The sequence below is a fragment of the Rhinolophus sinicus genome, linkage group LG03, assembly GCF_036562045.2.
Source record: "Rhinolophus sinicus isolate RSC01 linkage group LG03, ASM3656204v1, whole genome shotgun sequence".
NCBI lineage: Eukaryota > Metazoa > Chordata > Mammalia > Chiroptera > Rhinolophidae > Rhinolophus > Rhinolophus sinicus.
Genome location: NC_133753.1, coordinates 150,840,146 through 150,859,876, shown reverse-complemented (window position 1 = coordinate 150,859,876; position 19,731 = coordinate 150,840,146). Strand labels below are relative to the sequence as shown.

The 19,731-nt window shown below is 36.1% G+C and overlaps 1 protein-coding gene across 2 annotated transcripts in view; it reads left to right on the top strand.

Annotated features, from left to right (window-relative positions):
* Positions 1-19,731, top strand: part of IQGAP2 (IQ motif containing GTPase activating protein 2) — a 267,396-nt gene that overhangs the window by 197,731 nt on the left and 49,934 nt on the right. For both annotated transcript variants that reach the window (XM_074328812.1, XM_019728145.2), the window contains exons 15-17: positions 3,848-4,015; positions 8,197-8,339; positions 10,195-10,365. In XM_074328812.1, the coding sequence (XP_074184913.1) occupies positions 3,848-4,015; positions 8,197-8,339; positions 10,195-10,365 (482 nt within the window). The remainder of the gene's footprint in view (positions 1-3,847; positions 4,016-8,196; positions 8,340-10,194; positions 10,366-19,731) is intronic.

The following is a 19,731-nucleotide window of genomic DNA, read 5'->3' as shown; positions in this document are numbered from 1 at the left end:
GGCCCCTCAAACAGTCCCCAGACTTGAGCCCATTTACAGACCCAGAACACCTTTAATAAAGGGGAGGCCAAGTCCCCTTGACAAAGGACTCTGCTACACTACCAAAATTGTATACTGTTCATCTTTATCCCAGGCTTCCCCAAAAAAGACCTGTGGCCTTTTACCATGGTGACAGTCCTGTGGGGAAAGGACATTACCAGTCTTTTCAGGGATTACTAGACCCTGGCTCTGAACTGACACTAATTCCGGGAGACCCAAAACTTCACTGGGGTCCACCAGTCGGTGTAGTGGCTTATGGCAGTTAGGTAGTCAATGGAGTGTCCGCTCAGGTCTGTCTCACAGTGAACCTGGTGGGTCCTCAAACCCACCCTGGAATTTTCCCGCTTCCCCAGGTCCAATGCATAACTGGAATTGACACACTCAGCCACTGGCAGAAGCCCCACATTGGCTCAAATGAGAACGTGGGGTTTTTTTTATTTTATTCTAAGCTTCTACTTTCATAGAGGAATAGTATGAAAATTCACTTGGCAATCTAAAATAGCTTCAAGATTGAAATACAAACACTCTACGTAGTTGAATAACCTATATAAAGTAAGATTCCTAAAAGTGTAGTTCATTAAGCTATCCATTCATGGCATAACTAGAATCGATCCTGTTCTGTCAGCTCATAGATTGCTGTTGAGATGCCTTAGTCGTGCTCCAGAGATGTGCTTTTAAACTTTGGAAGCATCTGTGAGGAACATCTGGTTTTGATTTCCTTAGCCTGGAAAAATATGCGTATTTCTCCAACCTGAACTTTTATATACCCTTAGGATCTTTGAAGTCTTTCCGTTCTAGCACTCCAATCCTTAAGAAAAATAAAATAAAATTGAGATGTGTACATGAGATATTTAAATTTAAATATAAAACTGAAGGCAGCTGTAGTCTGAAGAGAGACTTTCAAGAAATTTGACTGTGATAAAGGCACTCAAATAGCTGGAAAAGGTTACAGTTTTTCTCTTAGAAATCAAACCAATGTATAATACACGTTATTTTATTCCTTTCATTCTGTGTTCTTCTTACATTTGGCCAGCAAATGTTAAGTTGATTCTATTTTTCATACTGAGACTCATGATTCTATTGACTATGAAAGTAAGGAGTTCTCAAATGTGTGATTTTTGTTTTTTTTAATCCACACTTGCACATTTAAAATCTTACCTTCTACCTCTGTCCTGTTCCTCAAAAGAGTTGATATAGGTTCTTCTATGCTATGTAACAACAAAAAAGATGTTCTGAAAATAAAAACGACGTGTATTCTGATACTGAGATGAGCATTTTCCAGTTTCTCAACAGGAATTTAATCCTTTAAAAGCATTTTTTATCCTTTGTTTGAAGACTTGAAACAGATTCTGGTCACATGTTGTAAGCATCAAACCCATTCTCATATAATTGGATAAAAGAAAATGTGTTGGCTCAGATATTTTACCACAGGCAAGATTTAAAGGGCAAAGGAACTCAAGTCCACTTCATGTTGGCCACAGTGTTCATTTGCACTAAAGCATCTTGCTTTCTTATAGTAGGTTTGTCTCTACTTTTGACTCCTCAGAGCAATGTTTCTCAACCTTTTTCCATTATTGCATCCTCAGGAATCTTTCTAGACATGATTTTCCCTAATTGATCCTCACCATGAAATTTTAATACCACAGATATATTCTATATCTGTTTATGTACCATATGTAGATCCGTGCTTTATACATAAGACAATTTTTTTACCCCCTCCCCCCAAGAACCAATTTTTGTGCTACTGGGGATTATATAACCTCTTTTGAGAAGGCATGCCTTAGAGAAAGCCTGCTGGTATATATTGCTTAAGATGTAAAGCAAACATGTTTTTGGATCTCTTAGATGACTTATGGGAGATTTCTTAATTGTTTGTTAGCAGAAATGTACTTGACTTTATGGAGATCGTTTATAAGACATCCTCAGCTGTCTGGAACTTAACCACAACCCACATAGTAAGCCAAAAAACAATAAAAATAGATGTCAAGAAGTGTGCACTGGAACTGATTTACTCTGCTCATTGGGGACCTCTTGGACAGACACTTTGAGCCTGTTTATTCTTATCTTAGGCAAAATGCTAATATGTTTGGTTGTTTCTGTTGTGTATTGTTGTTTGGGCTGCCCTATGCAGGCATACAGCAGCAAGAAGTGATAGCTGACAGTGACAGTAGAGGGAAAAACTAAAAAGCATAGGAGTTTGAGACCATTTAGTGCAGGAGCAAAGAAGCCCACATACCTCTATAGCCCTTGAAAATACCACTCACTACATTATAGCATAGTACAATTTTAATGGCATGAAGGACTCTTCAGCTCTCAGCATACATTAAGCACCTTCTGTATACCAGGGACTGTGGATAAAATGATGAGCAGGATAGAGACTCTCCTGTCAGAGTTTTCTCCAGGGCTTTAGATTTTCATGGAAAACGGTTCTATTAAGGTGAGGGATAAACTTCAGTTATCTGGAAAATTAACCTGTCGATGCACTCCTTGCACATTTACACTCAAATGATAAAGCATATTACTATATGCAAGAAATTTACGGCTTTTAATACCCATCTTTTAAGGAAAATAGCATTTTACTGGGTTAGATGCAGCTATCAGATGTAATTCATGTAAAAATTCTTTGTCGTTTACTGTTACTTCTACGTCTCTCAGACCACAAACTTCTCAAACACCAGTACTACGTTTTTCTCATCCTACAAAGTTTTCCTGGAGGAGAGGAAAGGGGGTTCACCCGTTCCTGTTAACTTCTATAAACACAAGGACATGCTGCTATACCTTTTGTTCAGCAACAGTTGGAGTTTGCTACACAAGTTCTCCTTCGTTCTTCATATGCTCCTCCAGATTTGCGCGACTTTGACTCCTGGCTGTTGAAAATCAAACTGTTTTTCTTGCACTTTGAGCCTTTATAGTTCTATGCACATGTGAACATGATTTAACAACAATACGCCATTTAACATTTGTATGGTGGAGTTTGACGTGTGTGTGTGTGTGTGTGTGTGTGTGTTTAAAAAAGAAATATCCATCTCTCCCCTTTTTCAAGATCTTTTTTCATCTAGAAAGTATTTTAAGCTAGTTTCTTCCATTTTTTATTCTACATTTCTAACAGTGCATATATAGGTTGTGAAAACAGTTCCATTGGTTGGGCCAGAATATTCTTACCTGGAACTAAAATGGATAATAAAGAATTCGCCTTGTTAACTTCAGGCAACCAGTGTGGTTTTATTTATGGGGAGAGGCAGAAATTTGAAATGGGATAAAATGCTTCATAGGTCTAATTTGGTTCCAGAATTAAATTTCTGGTCTCTAATGCACATGTCCACTAGCTGTACCTGTTGCCTTTCTAGAACATTCGTTTCGGTTGCTAATGACAATCTTGGAAGTATGCTAGCACTCTACTGGAGAATATCAGGAGTTCCATAGCTTTAAGCATCTTCCTTGTTCCAAAATAAATGTCTTTGTAAGTCTAGCTCTCAAACAGTGATTAATGACCTGTGTATCTGTTATTGGTGTACATTCACCCCATTTCACAGATTATCACTGTAAGCAAAACATAGTGTCTTAATACACACAAGAGTAACCAGGAAATACTGTGACTTTTAATAAACTGTGCTTCTGTGGGATCTTATTCTTAAAGCCTAAACTGGTAGGTGAGTTTGTGACTATCTCTCAGGCATATATGTACATACTCTCAAAGGGTGAAAAGGTTTGATACCAGTGCGTTCCTAAAAGTTTGCATTATATCTTGCATGCCACTAGGGTGAATAGAAAGAAGCATTAACAGAAAAATTTTTTTTTCATTACCTAGGGGTTACACTGATCATTGATGTTAATCAGTGTTTGGAGAAAGAAAAGACAAGCGATATTCTGTCTGTTTTGAAGTCTTCTGCTTGTAATACAAATGATATACTCCCTGAATGTGCTAACAGGTACTATGATGCCCTGGCAAAGAAAAAAGAGCAAAAATCTAAAAGTGGTAAGCATTTTCATCATTTAGCACAAACTAAATATTATTTTGAATATGATGATTTCTGTGGTATTATAGTTTCTTAATTTTAAGACAAATAATTGCTTTCAAATGAACATTTCTAAAATGATTTTTATCATCTATGGCAAAGTAAAAATTTTAGATGTTTCTTTTCCTCTTTGTTTTTGGAAAGCTGTCATTAACTTGGTAGCTATGCAGGGGTGACATTGTAGACTTGAGAAAAGACAATATTTAAGAAGACTTTGCTTTATGTAGGTCTTGTTTGTTGATCCATTCCTCCAGTGATACAAACTGATTTTTACACCAATATTTCTATCCTTTTTGAAACAAATCATAAATGATTGCACAATAGTTAGTAGGCATAAAGAGTAATTTTGAAAATATGAAATAAAGTACAATGACTTGGTCTCCAAGGGATTATTAGATCAATAACCTTGGCAAATGTTTCTGCCTAGTCAATCCAATGGCAGATCGTGAAATGTTAGCTCTGAAAAGTATCTTTGAGATGGTGAGTTTAATACTCATTTTTCAGATTTATAACCTCACATTCGTGAGATTTTGTAGACAGAGGGAGAAAATGACAAACCCAAGGAGGTAAATTTTTGACAGAGTTAATCCATCATTCCTTTAGTAGATTTTTACTGAGCACCTCCTATGTCCTAGTGTCAAGAATCTCAGTGTCTCCTGACTCCAAGACTGGTGTTTACTTGCACAGATCATAGGTCTTGCACATAGTACTTTTCACCTTCAGGAAACTACTGTGACTGTATATATGACCTTAGAAGTGGAACTTGAGAAAAAAAATTTTTTTAGTTTAACTGGAAATCTGTTCAGTAGAACCCTCTGTACCTACTTTTTAAAGCTTGTCTGGTGTATTTCTAACTTGGAGATTGCACTGTCCAATTTAGCAGATTTCCTGTTAATGAAATGTGAGGAGGGCTATTGGCCACTCCCTCTTGGCCTTCTGGTCACTTTTGAGCCCCTCTCTGTTCCCTTCACACCTCTTTCTCAGGAGTTACCCTAATGTCCCCTACCTCATCCTTCATGAGAAAGAATTGCACACCGTATTGATGCAGAGGGGGAGTTCCTAGAGATGACCCATTATAATTTCAAATCCATCCTGGCTCCAAAGTAGTTTATCTTCTCTCCCCTAAATTCCTACTCCTCTTCCTGTGTGCCATGTTTTGGTGAATGGAATCAAAATACCCCCAGGCATCCAATTCAAAAGCCTAGGAAGAAAGTATCATGGATTCAATTTTCTGCCAGAAAAGAAAGAAAACAAAAAAAAAAAGGACAACAGGGACTTTGTTAGGGCTTGTGTTGAATCTGTAGATCAATTAGAGGAGTATTGCCATCTTAACAGTATTAAGTCTTCTGATCTATGTACATGTGATGTCTTTCCTTTTAATTAGGTCTTCTTTAATTCTTTCAACAATGTTTCATAGTTTTCAATGTATAAGGCTTGTATTTCTTTTGTTAAATGTATTCCTATGTATTTATTTTTTGTGCTACTATAACTGTTTTCTTAATTTCATTTTGGAGTTGTTTATTGCTAATATATAGAAATACAATTGACTTTTTTTAATTGAGATATAATTTACATACTATAAAATTCAACATTTTAAGGTCTGCAATTCAGAGGTTTTTAGTGTACTCACAAACTTGCACAGCTAATAATACCACTAGTTAATTCCAGAACATTTTCATTACGCCAAGCAAAACCCCATCTCTATTAGCCTTTGCTCCCCATCCCCCACCCTCAGCCCCAGACAACCCACTAACCTACTTTCTGTCTCAGTGGTTTTGCCTATTCTGGACAGATCATATAAATGGAATCATACTGTGTCTGGCTTCTTTCACTTAGCATAATGTTTTCAAAGTTCATCCATGTTGTAACATATGTCAGTTCTTCATTCCTCTTTGTGGGTGATAATATTCCATTGTATGGATGTGCCACATTTTGTTAATCCTTTCATCAATTGATGGAATTTGGATTTTTCCCCCTACTTTTGGCTATTCTGAATAATATTTCTGTGATCATTTGTGTCCAAATTTTTGCATGGACGTATTTTCATGTAGTTGATTTTTGTGTGTTGATCTTGTATTCTGCAACCTTGCTGAACTCATTTATGCTAGTTTTTTAGTGGATTCCTTGGGCCACCACCTGTTTTTGTAAATTAAGTTTTATTGGAACCCAGCCACACTCATTAATTTATATATTGTCTATGGCTGCTTTTATGAGGCAGTGACAGAGTTGAGTAGTTGTGTCAGAGACCTGGAGTCTACAAAGCTGAAAACATTTACTCTCTGGCCTTTCACAGGAAAAGTTTGCCGATGTCTGTTCTAGAAGGAAGAGGAGACACTTTCTAGGCAATTAAAGACTGATTTTCAACCCCAAATAGTGCTATGAACATTGTTTTGGGTGATAAATACGATGATTTATTCTTGCCTGTTTTTCCTGAGATTCTAGGATGTCTGTTTTTTCCTAAACGGAAATGTCCACTCAGGTGGCTCACTGACCCTTACAGCTCAGCTTAGCTCTTATATATAGGTATAATTATGTCTGGAAGGCATCTAGAAAATATGCCTCCTTTTAGAACACTCACCACCTCTTAACTAACTGGAATCTTTCTCTTTCATGGCTTTTTAATTAGTCTTTTCCCTAAGTAACAACCCAACTATATTTCTTAGGAAAACTACTCGGACCCCGTGCTAGAGACACCCTCCTCAGTCTTTCCTCTGACTATAAATTCAACCAGTATGAAAACGATAAGAATTCTCTTTTCGTATTATCCACTGACATCCCAACCTAAAGAAAGCCTTCCAGTGCCTATGTGTTTGGCTGTTAACCAACTAAGACCTTTTTACTTCTCAGTTCTTATGCAAATAAGAGAAAATTTCTGATTTCACCATTTTTGTTTGCCTTCTTTCCGCCCCACTGAGAGAGTTGCCTTAAAAAGGGTGTTTCTTCTTCTGAAAGCATTTGTAAATCTTACAACTATTGGTAATTGAAAATATAATGATTACTTGTGATCGTCTTGATTTGTACAATATATTTTCTAGTAGACCAACACTTCTAAATAGGTAACAGCTGTCTGACTGTCCATTTGAAAAAGAGATACATCTTTCTTGCTGGGCATTGACAAATAGAACAGTTGAGGGCCACTTAAGATCAAATAAAGAAGCAACACATACTGAAGAGCTATAAAGTTACATCTGCTTAGTTATATGAATCCATTTAAGTATTCTATGTGAAAATTCACTTGAACTTTGATTTACTTATAAAGGCAATTTGTCTAATGCTCACTTGTCAATAGATGGCTTAGCTTGGTCTAGGTCAGTGCTTTTTATTTTTATTGTTTTTTTTGTTTTTGTTTTGTTTGGTTTTGTTCGGGGGGTGGGGATTAGCTCTCTAGTCTAGGACAGGAGGCATGACCATTCAATAAAATAAACAGATTTCTAAATAGAAGTGTAGCCCATGGATGGTAAGAAGGAGATATTATTATTAACCAATGTAAGCCATGGCTGCCATAGATTTTTTTCTCATACTCTCCTACCCTCAAATTAAGTCCTTACAACATTTTTTTTTTTCTCATTTTGTGTGGTTGTGTAGAGCAAGATGAGTCAGAGGAACCAGAATTTTCCTTCTCCCTACTTAGTGACCTTAGTCATTTTGTCCTTTGGGTAAAGTTGTCAGCAGAGACGAGTCACTTCTGCTTTTGTCTAATGCAGATCACTGAGCCTCCTTAAATAATGAGTTATAGCCCTTGTAGGTCACGTCTCAGAGAAGTTAGACTTTCTAAACAAAGAGGATTCTTGCTCTTTGCTATCCTCTGTCTACTATGGTGCTGTTCACATTTACCTGGGGCATAAATTCCTTGTGTGCTTGTCCTTCCTGTTGACATTTGTGACTCCTAGCCTCCTCATGAAAAGTTTGGGATCTGAAGGTAGCATTAGCCATCACTCTCTCCTTGTTTGGCGTAGCAGGGAGCTGCCATTGAACACATAGCATTCATTCTATTTCAGTCATTTCTAATGATTTTATCTTACACTATCTGAATGCTTGGTGAAAAATGTCTTCATTAGATTATTTTACACATTGAAGAAGCTACATTAATGTACAGGTGTTCAGTGTTCCTCTCTAGAATGTAACACACTTTTTTCTTTAGTGTCTACCGAAGGTTCGTGGCTCAAACTCACCCTTCAAGAGAAATATGATTACTACTACAATGTCGATTCAAGAGAGAGTTCCTGGATCACCCCCGAATCTTGCTTGCCTAAAGAATCATGGCTCACAGGAAAAGAAATTGAGGTAGGAGGTTGGTGTTTGATGGAAAACTGTACTATAAGTGTGATTATTTTTCTATTTTTGAATCATGGAAGTGATGGGAGGAACTAATTGATTTATTTGGAGGCTGGATATGTTGCAAAGTCTTCATGAACTGCAATGCAAATGGATGTGGCTCCATGATTAACTTTCAGAATTTTTACCATATTGACATAACAACACCAAGCAGAGCAGGGGGAGAAAGCTTTTGTGGCTTTTGGGGGGATGGTAGATCATCTTAAGAAATCAATCTTCAGGTGTTCCTTGACACAAAAACTAGTGATAATTCTTTCATTGTCGGTATTCAAGATGTCTTATTTCTTTCCCCCTCTCAACCTACAACACAGATAGGTTCATTTTTTTCAGAAGTGAGTAATGCTTCCCAAGGGGAAATTCTCTTAAAAGAATGTTCACCAAGATTGCTTTGGACCTGAGACCAAAAGATAGACCCAAAAAATGTGAAAATTGCCGTTTGATCCAGGCATTGTAGTATGTTTAAAGAGAAAATACTGGTAATAATTGAGTTCCATTTTGAAAAAAATAAGTAGAACATACCAATGTAGATCTTATAGAATTCTTCAAAGTCACCAACATCCAAGATACTACAGTATAGCAATATTGTGGACAGAATCACCAGTGCCATATTTACTAAAACTCAAACAAAAACCTGTGGCCCGGGGCTGACAATGCCACCAGAAATCCTGACTGACAAGACGATAGCAAAGAATATAGTGTATTAACTAATTTCAAATGTGCAAAGTTCCCACAGTTTACAGGAAAATGGCATTGTGGCAATGAATTCTTAGAGCTACTTGTTGAAAAATGAAAGTGTGGACAATATTAAAAAACCATATGCCATAATTGAGAAGATGTATCAAACTGTGAAGAAGCAGCATCGAAGGGTTAAAATTCAGAGCCAAAAACTACATGTGACATCCAGAAATGTCCCGGGAATAACTTTGTGAAATTGAGAATCAGTCTGTTAAGATTATTAACAAGTGGAGGATCTACCCTGTAAGAGTTTATTTCTTCTAAACAATCTGAAATTACTGATTTTATTCAGTGAATGGACATATATATCTTCTCTTAAAGGTATTTATGCATCATCTTTTATATGATTTCACTTTTAATTTTTTAAATTAACCATCCATCAATTCCGGTCACACAGCATAAGACGTGTCAGCCATAGAAATGCATCCGATCTTTGTTTGCATCTCTCAAAGAACGTAACCAAAAGCCAGTTCACCGTCCACATAAAGACTTCTCACAATTCCCTTTCTTCCTCTTTTCTCATTCATCTAGGTTTCCACTGTCTGCCCATGATAGCGCTTATCTTTCCTCCCCAACCCTTTTCCTTCTGCCCCATGTCTCTAATTTTCCCCCAAATGTGAGGTTTCCCCAACTTATTACAGGGGTCTGCCTGCTCTGGCCGGGCAAAGCAGAGGGGCAGAGAAGCCCGAGAACCTCATGGGCACAGCAGTCTTTTCCTTGGCAGCTCGAGCTAGACAGGAGTGATGCATGTTCTTAACTGTGATCATCCTTGACTATTTTAACTCTGTGGTGCTCAGGCCTCACGCCTGGCAAAGGCCTGCATCATCCATACATCTGCGATCATGCAACCGCGTTCAGCTCAGCACAAAGTTTAGAGGATTCCAGAATCATGTCGCTAGGAAGAAGCTAAGCCAGTTCATCCCTTGGCTCTGGTCAAACCTGTTTTTAAACCAAGCCAGAACAAGCTATCCATATATCGTTTTCTGAAAGATAAAATTTCCAGAAGCTCTTCTCTATGCTTCTTTCACCTGATGTGTGAAGTGTAACCATAAGAAATGTCTCTTGCCAGGACATTATTGAGGAAGTCACAGCAGATTACATTCGTGAGAAGATGTGGTCTGCTTCTGAAGATATGCTTCTTCGCTTTCAAGCCACAAGCTCAGGACCGCTCCTTAGGAAAGAGTATGAAGCTAGGAAATCATTTTTGTATGAACAAGAAGAGCATGTGGTCAAAATACAGGTATGTGACTCACCTACCACTAGTTACAGCCAACTGTCATATCTGCTGAAAATGTTTTATTTGATAATAGGACAGTCAACGACCAGCATTCTAATAAACAAAACTGCCTGCAGATTTTTTCCTTAATCAGTGCCCCTGAGTCTGCTTTATTAAGGCTCCGAGATGGGAAGCATGTTGAAGGATTTTTTTCCTCTGGTGTTCTAGAGAGTATTTGGGGGCACTGTGGATTCCCACAGGTTCACCTGCCACCAACCCAGTCGGAGCCAGAGGAACATCTCAGATCAGAGCTGAAATCATGTTTCTCTGCAATGCTGGATCTCCTTGTGTCACCTATTTTCTGACTCAGGTGCTTTGTGCATTGTTTTTTTTAGTTATTAGTGGAGGTTGAGTGGCGTCTGAAAGAATACAAGAGCTAATGAAATCGATTGAGCATCTGCAAGAGTGTCTTTTCCCTTATAGAATCTGTCATTCTTCACTTAGTCCTGCAGGAAAATCCTCAGTCCCAACTTTTTTGTTGTGAGTTGTTCTTATACTTGCTTGACTTGTCCAAACTTTCTGGTTGGAAGGAGAGGACCTTGCCGGATTTAGATGTTTCTCCTCTGTATTCCCCTAGCAGCCTCTCCCAGCCATCATGCTGGCTTCCAAAATGTTGTCTGTTTGTCCTTTTGTGTGCATCCAAAGTGATACTGTTATTGATGGGCAGAGTTTGACAGGTTTTTGCTTTGGCCAATAATAATGAAATTTCCTAAATTGAAAGTTTTTAAGTTGAAGAGCTTCTCTTTTGTGATTGATCATTGGTGTACTTACCTGCTTCCCTCACCTAACTATAATATCGTTCAGGACAGAAAATGAGTTTTTAAACTTTTATATTATTATGTCTTGCGTATGGTAGGTGCTCAAATGTTTGAATTTGCTCAGAGCTTAAGATGTTAGAAGCCAGAAATGATTCATTTTTTAAAAGAAATTTCTCCTATAAACCTGACACTCAAACGGATTTTTCTAGAGGAGCCAATAACTTTTCCAGTTTATTCCTTCTTTAAACAAATGGTAGACACCATACACAGGAAGTGAACAAAAGCACAAAAATAGAATCATGTACACTGATGCTAAGGCTCTAATTTGCACAAAATTCAAAAAGTGTCAGCCAATGTGGCACAATTTGGACCAACTCTAAGTTCTCCAGTCTTGGGTGCGCTTGGAGTAGTGGTGCAGTTGGAAGACATTCTGAAGAGCCCGCCATATAAAATCTGTCTGATATCAGGACCCAGGGCTGAAGTCATGACAGGGCTGGGGAAGGACAGAAACAATCATTTGGAGCCTTTTTCCTCCATCAGAAGCGGCAGGATTGAAGAAAAAACTAGCCATCAAACTATGAAGTCACTCTACCATGCCTTTTTTTTTACTCTGCTGAGTTTTCTAACAAGCAGGTAGATGAAGTCTAAAGGCAAGCTATAGACTGCAGATGAATATGTAGTCAATAGAAACCTGCTAACCCACAAAACCAAAGCACTGTGAACCAAAGGGGATCATGCTAATCTCATTTCTTCTCAAAGTGGCTGATTGACCCTGAATTGGGGAAATGATCTGAAATCTAAAGACTTCCCCTCCGTAGAACTGGCTGAATCAGCCCCAGACATAGTAGTCTTAACAAATTCGGAGAGAAAACGCCCAGGCTGAACACAGCCACATCCCAGCTCCACCATCTTCCCTCCCTCAGTCTCCTCCCAAGAAACTGAATAGTGGTACAGAGAATATATGTCATCAATAGCTAAGCCTCTATCTCAAGTGCTTGTGGAACAAATCAGAAGGTGCCCAAGTAAACATGGAAAGTCAAGAAGAATTTATATAGCCATATGGGTTTTTTTCTGTTTCTTTCTTTCTTTCTTTTTTTTTTTTAAATAATGGACGTCCTTGTCTCATTCTGATTTTAAAGCGAATGATTCTTACAATTCACCATTAGGTATAATACAGATTATTGTTAGATTATCTTTTTCTAAAGATTAAATTAAGGTTAAGAGTTTCCATTTACTTTTAGTTTATTGAATTTCTTTTTAAATTGAAAAAGAAATATAAATTTTATCAAAAATGTTTTGCACTTCTTGAGATAATTTGTTTTTTATTTTAATTCATTAATGTATGATTAGACTTTTCGTTCATAAATAATTCTTTGTGCAAACACAACTTTGTGTGTCTGTGTATCCATGTATACACATTCAAACACTCCTGCATTCAGTGTGTGTGTGTGTGTGTGTGTGTGTGTGTGTGTGTACCTAGAAGTACATAGACTATATATGATACTTTAGTAATGTTTTATTTAAAATATTTGTTTTCCTATTCATGGGTAAGATTGCTTATGATTTCACTCTCATGTCTTCTTTTTGTCTTTGTCACTCTTGCAAGTGGTTTGCCAATTTTATAGATCTTTTCGTAAAACTACATCTTTGTTTAATTGATAGTCCTTATTTCGTTCTTTTCAATGTCATTGATTTCTCCTCTTATTTTTATGCTTTTTTTCCATCTGTTTGCTTTGGGTTTATTTTGCTCTTGTTTTTCTGGTTCTTGAGGTGGGACCTGAGATTAATGATTTGAAACTTTTCCCCTTTTCTAATGTATGCATTATTGTTCTGGCTTTTTTTTTTTTCTGTTTTCTTTTTTCCTGCATTCCTGTGAGTTACTGGATTTAAACATTTTTAAAATTATACTCCAATTTAGTTACAGTGTTTTGAGTGTATATTTCTTAGTGGTTGTTGTAGGTATTGTGATAGAGAGACAGACAGACAGACAGATAGATATATAGGTCATGTATACTGTATATAATATAACAACAATATTCTGGTGTCATCATTTTATCAATTTGAGTGCAGAAATATTAACTTCCTTTATATCCCATTACTCCTCCCTTCTTTATAATTGTATTATATGTTTTCTATATATTCATTTAGAACCATATCACACAATTTTATAATTTTTGTTTCAACAGTCAAACATAGTTTAGAAAACCCAAAAGGAAAAGGAACCTCTATTGCGTTTATCAATATATTTGCTTACTGTTTTTTTTCCTTCCTTCCTGATGTTCCAGAACTCCTTCCTTTATCATTTACTTTGTTTAGAGAACATTATTTTCAGGTAAGTCTGCTGATGACAAATTCTGCTGGATTGTGAGTTGACAGTTCTTGTTTTCCAGCACTTGAAAAATATTGTGCCACTTCCTTCTTGCCTCTAAGGTATCTGATGAGAAATCCACTGTCATTCATATCATTTTCCCTCTATTGGTAAAATGTCATTCTCTCTCACTGAAGAGAGAATTTGAGGGAATCTTGAGAGCAGTGAGAGAAAAATAGCCACAATATTATTGAACAGAAAGAAGGCTCTGGTAAAATTGCCTACATTTAAGAACGAACCAGAAAAAATATCTCAAAAAAAAAGAAAAATGAATATAAGTTGTAAAATAACAAATGAAGTAAACATTTAGGGATGCTCTTATTTTAGGAGACAAAATAAATTTTTATACTGAAACTGCTTTATGCTTTCAAGAAATTTAATAAGACATAGACTTAGTGAAACAAGACAGCACATTAAGATAGCTATCTCTCAATAGCTAAAGAGAGAAAGAGAAATAGTAACAGCATTGAATATAAATAAACTTATAACTGCAGAATGCAGAACTGACACTAAAAATAACTGACACACGTAGAGAACTTGAGAAAAATAACACAAAAGGCTGAGGAAAAGAATAGATGATTTAAAATACATTTTGTCATCTGCAAATGATAATACCCATGTTATTGTAGGGTTGTGAGGATTAAATGAGAAATTCACATAACAGACTTTGCCAAGTATGTAGCTCGTAAGTGCTCAATAAGTGTTAGAAATGATGAGGTGCTCGAGATGATGGAGACAGATAATGGGGAGCCAACGCAGATTGTTGGTGTGGCACAGAAAGGGATCAGAAAAACCCAGTCAGGGAAAAATAGATAGCTTACAATTTTGTTTTTTCTTGAACTGAAGAAAGCTGGAATGCCACTTTTTTTCGGGGGGCGGGGGCGAAGAATAGTGACAAACATCAAAACTTAACCCTGGGAATTATCAAATCATTGAACTTCAGATCAAAGAATGCCACAGCATCCAGGCAAAGAAAAAGAAACAAGTTTATCTGAAGCAACTTCACAGTACCAGGAGCAGTAGTGGCAGAGTCTGCAGGCTCCAAGGAAGAGGATGTGACAGAACTTCACGACATTCTTTTACTGTAACTGACGACTTTGTAGATTGCTGGATTTTTACCTTTAAGATGAGAGGGGAAAGAGATAACCGTTTAGGGCTTTCTTGGCTAACAGAGAGATCACACAAGAATTTGTGCTCCAAAACATGGAGTTGGTAATTTGGATATTACTGTCCTGGGTGCCCAATTAACAAGCAAGAGCAACCAATTTTAGCAGACCAGATTTTCTAGAGATTAACAATTATAATCTGTAAAACAAAGGAGTAAACCCTGAGGGCTAGTTATTTTGAAAGCCTCCTTTGTTACAGATGCATTACACAGAAAATGTATTTATGGTAATAGTAAAACAAAACAAAGATGACTATTATAAATTTTCCCACAAGTTTTCATGCCAGTCAAGAGAAGACTGGTATTTTTGTAAATGCCTCCTGTCTCTATTTGTCTTTAAAAAACTGCTTCTAATTGGCTTTGTGGTTGAGAATTTTGTCTCCTTCTGCATTTTTATCAACAGCTCCTTCCTCCCAGCTTTATACCCATAATTGTTTTTAATAAACAGCCTCTATGTAAAAGAGCCTGCGATCTCGTGGCCTTGCGTAGGAGTTCTGTTAGCACAGAATAAGAAAAGCCAGTCCCAATGGAACCAAAACTTACAAACTGAAAAAGAAAACTATAGAATTTTGACAAATAAGAGGCATGTAATTCTGCTTCTATAGACCCAAAATTCTATACCCAGCCAAGTTGCCTTGGTTTAGAGAGGTAATAATAAAATATTCATAAATATAGAAGGATTCCAGAAAAATCTACATAATCAGCAAAGAGATTAAATACAAAATGAAATCTCAAGGAAAATACTGTTGGTAAGCATTGAATCTAATACATTAAAAGTACAGAGTAGACATGTGTGCTTATTCCACCAGTGCAAGAATGCTTCAATATTATATCATCTGTTATGACAGATTACCTATCCAGAGTGTTTGTGAATCTGAGCTAATGGAGATTAATAATGTTCCGTGAGATAATTCCAGAAAAGTAGAATGAGAACTTGTGCTAACCCCAATATCTTATTTGCCTTTCAATTTTGACGAAGAAATAGGATGTATAACATTTATTTGCATTTCTGTGCTTTTGAATAGTGTTACCCACAAATACATATGAACCACCCTTGAGACTCATTGCAACAAATATGTTATTGGTTAGGTTGCCATGGAATCCAGTGACCTGCAATTGTTGGTAGCATCAGAGAGCAGTTTCTCCCGTGTCTCAGAAATGCCACACTGACAGATCCCATGGTGGCTTTTTCTAAATCAATGATCAATTAAAACTTCTTTGGCTTTGTTTAGATCTTTGTTACTCAAAGTATGGAACATACACAGGCACTGTCATCGCCCTGGAGCCCCACCCAGATCTACTGAGTCCTAATCTGCATTTTTAAGATCCTCAAATGATTTTGTATACACATTAAAGTTTGAGAAGCACTGTCAAGCTTGCTCCAGTTTTAAACCCTCAGATAATTTATTTTCCTGCATAATTCTTTATCACCATAATAGCTTAAAGGAGAAAAACCATGTGCTCATTTCAATAGCTAGGCCAAAGGAATTTGATAAAGTTCTGAACCCATTCTGAATTTTCTGTTATGATTGCATTGAACTTTTAGTTTATGTGAGGAGATTTGTATCTTTGCAATAATGAATTTTCCAGTTCAGACACCAATATATCTCTCCATTTATTAATCTGTCCTACAGTATAGTATTAGTATTTTATTCCTTCATATTTCTTATTAAGTTTATTCTATGCTATTTAATTTTTTTGGTATTGTGAATGTATCTTCATTCTATTATATAGTTTATTTTTGACATAAAGAAAATTTATCAAGTTTATATATTCATTTTGTAACTAGTCATCTGGAAGTTTTAATAGGTTTTCAGGTGGCCCTCTTGAATTATAACTGTTTTTTCACACTTCTGATTTTTTTTTTATTCTATAATCTACAAAGAAACAAAATATAAATAAAAACCAAACAGAAATTTTAGAACTGAAAGATAGAATGACAGTTGTCAAAAACTCAATGGGTGGACTCAACAGCAAAATAAAGGGAACACAGGACTGAACTGGTGAATTAGAGGATAGAATGAAAGAAATCACCAGACCTGAAAACCAGAGAAAAAAATTGAAAAAAGAATGAACAGAGCTCCAGGGCTATCTGTGAGATTCTAACAAAAGATTTAACATTTGTGTCATCAAAGTCCCCAGAGGGAAGAGAAATGAGCAGTATTGAAAAAGTACTTGAAGAAATAATGACTGAAAAGTTCCAAAGTGTAGCAAAGCACATAAAACCACAGATTCAAAAAGCTGCACAAACCACAATCAGGATAAACTCAAAGAAATGCACACACAGATGCATCACAGTCAAACTTCTGAAAACAAAAGACAGAGAAAAAAATCTCAAAAGCAATGAGATAGAAATGGCAGCTTATCTGTAGGGGGAAAACAGTTCTCATGACAGATTTTTTTTATAAGAACCTATGGCGACCAGGAGAAAGAAGCACAACATTTTTCAGGTGCTAAAAGGAAAGAGCTGTCAACATAGAATTCTTTATCCAGCAAAAATATCCTTTGGGAATGAAGGGTAATCAAGATATTCACAGATGAAGGAAAACTAAGAGAACTTATCGCTAGCATACCTGCCCTATAAGAATATCTAAGGAAGTTCTCTAAACAAAAAAGGAAATAAGTGAAGGCATTTTGGAACACCAGGAAGGAAAAAAGAACAACCAAAAGAGTAAAAATATGGGTAATTACATTTCCCTTTTCTTCTTGAATTTTTAAAATTATGTTTGACAGTTGAAGCAAAAATTATAACACTGTTCAATATAGTTCTACATGTATATAGAGGAAATATTTAAAACAATTGTATTATAAAGAGAGCAAAGATATATGAAGGAAGGTAAGTTTTCTACACCTTGCTGGAGATGAAAATGAGACAGCAGTTTTCATCAGTCAGTTGGATATCATCAGTCTTCTGTTTGCCAGTTCAGTGAGACCCTTGGAAAAGGGGTATTACTCACACAGTCTTTGGAGAGCAATTTGACAGTAAATACTAATTTTAAATGTCAATCATTGATTGACCCAGTTATCCTGTATCTATTGATCTATCTTGATGGAAATGTGTACAAAATACATAATGAGGTGTGTGCAAAGTTGTTTACTGCAAAAGAAAAAAATGATGACAATTTAATGCACACCAGCAGAGGAATAAAGTCATAGTAAATCTATACTACAGACTACTGTATGGCCACTAAAATTCATTGGGAGTATCTGAGGTTTTTTTATCAATGTTATATTTAATTTATATGCTATATTTAATATCAATGCTATATTTAATTTAGAGGGGGGAAAAAGCAAACCTTAAGATTGGATCCCATGTTGTCAAAAATAAAGGATGCGTAAACACATACACGTATTTATATGTTTATCTTTTGTGTACAACAATAAAGTATATATGTATGCATTTATGTTTTGCCTGCTTCAAGGCTACGTAGCAAAAAATTAGACACCCCTTTGATGAGTAGCTGAGTTGAAGTCAGGATCGGTGCATAGGCACATTTTACTTTATGACCTTTCTCTCTGTTTGCTGTATATCCTCATAGATCGTCTTCTAGGCTTTGAGTACAAATTGTTTGCATAGAAATATGCATTGTTTTATGGGTTGTTTTTTTTTGTCAACCTGCTGTATCATAGGATGTACAGTAAGCTATAATTTCCTCTTTCTCTTAGTGTATCTTAGTGGAGATCTTCCTATTCCACAAAATACAGAACATTCCCACAGTCAATATATGTGACTCTACCTCATTCTACGCAACTATTACATAACATCCCTTGGTCTAAATGCAATCACGATTTATCTAACTGTTCTCCTACTTGTAAACATTCTGCTCTATATACATATTTGTTTTTTACGAACAATGCAACAAAAATTCTTATATATAGCTTTACTGCACAGTTACCTGTGTTTCCTTAGGCTAGATATATTGAAAATTAGAAACACTAGGTAAAAGGCTAAATAACTTTAAATTTCATATTGCGAAATTCTCTTCAAAAAGCTCTATACTCTTTTGTACTTTTCCCAAGTCCCACTCCTCCACCTATGCTTTTTTGTTCACTGATTGGCAAGTGGATAAGGTTACAGGTTTCACAGAATTATTCTGACTGCTGCCCAAGGCTCACTCAAGCTTAGAACCATCCGTTTTTTGTAAGATATTCCCACGTTTTTGTAGAATTTTGTTCTGTGGTTCCCTCTTTCAATCCAATTCCAACTGCCTTCTCTCTTCCAGGATCCCTCATAGTTTTTGATCCAGTGCCTTCTCATTTTCTAGCACTATTGTGGATTGCTTGAAAAGCATATTTATAAGATGTTACTATTGAGAGTAGCTGGTAAAGGGACTCACATGATTCATAGAACTCAAATGTGTTATTTTTGCAGCTTTGTGAGTCTGTAATTATTTCAGAATTAAAAGTTCTTCATAAAAAGCATACTTGTCATTGCCAGGGATTTGCACTGAGAGGGGAAGTCTGGGGCGGTGCTCAGATGATCACTTTTATTCCATCCTATTTTGTTTTGAATTATTATAAAAAAAGATATTATTTTTTTAAATGATAATAAAATTCCACATACATTTTTAAAAGGAGGAGGTAGGTTGATACATGCAAACATGAAAAGAAATTTATAAAAATAATATAATTTTTGTATTTGTCCTTTTTAACAAGAAACTTGTATTTCATTTCTAATTTGAAAACCAAAATCAGTGAATTGGGGTGACTTACAAAGATATCAAAAAAAAGCTACTCATAAATGAACTGCAATAAACTTATAACAGTTATGGATTTAATCCTCCTAAAGATCCTAGTTTGTGTCCAGTTTTTGTAAATATTTCTTGTAAAAATTATCTTTAATGATGGATGATAACCTAGTAAAGCTATATTGATGGAGCATGATTAAACTTACTATAGAAATGGATAAAATAATTAATGTTCAATCACAGCACTCCTATTTTCAGGGATCGTGAGTCACAAGTTAGTAAAGCATCTTCCTTTCCAGTCTAGGCCACAAAGGGCCACTTGTCAGAGTTAAGATATTTAATAGTTATTAT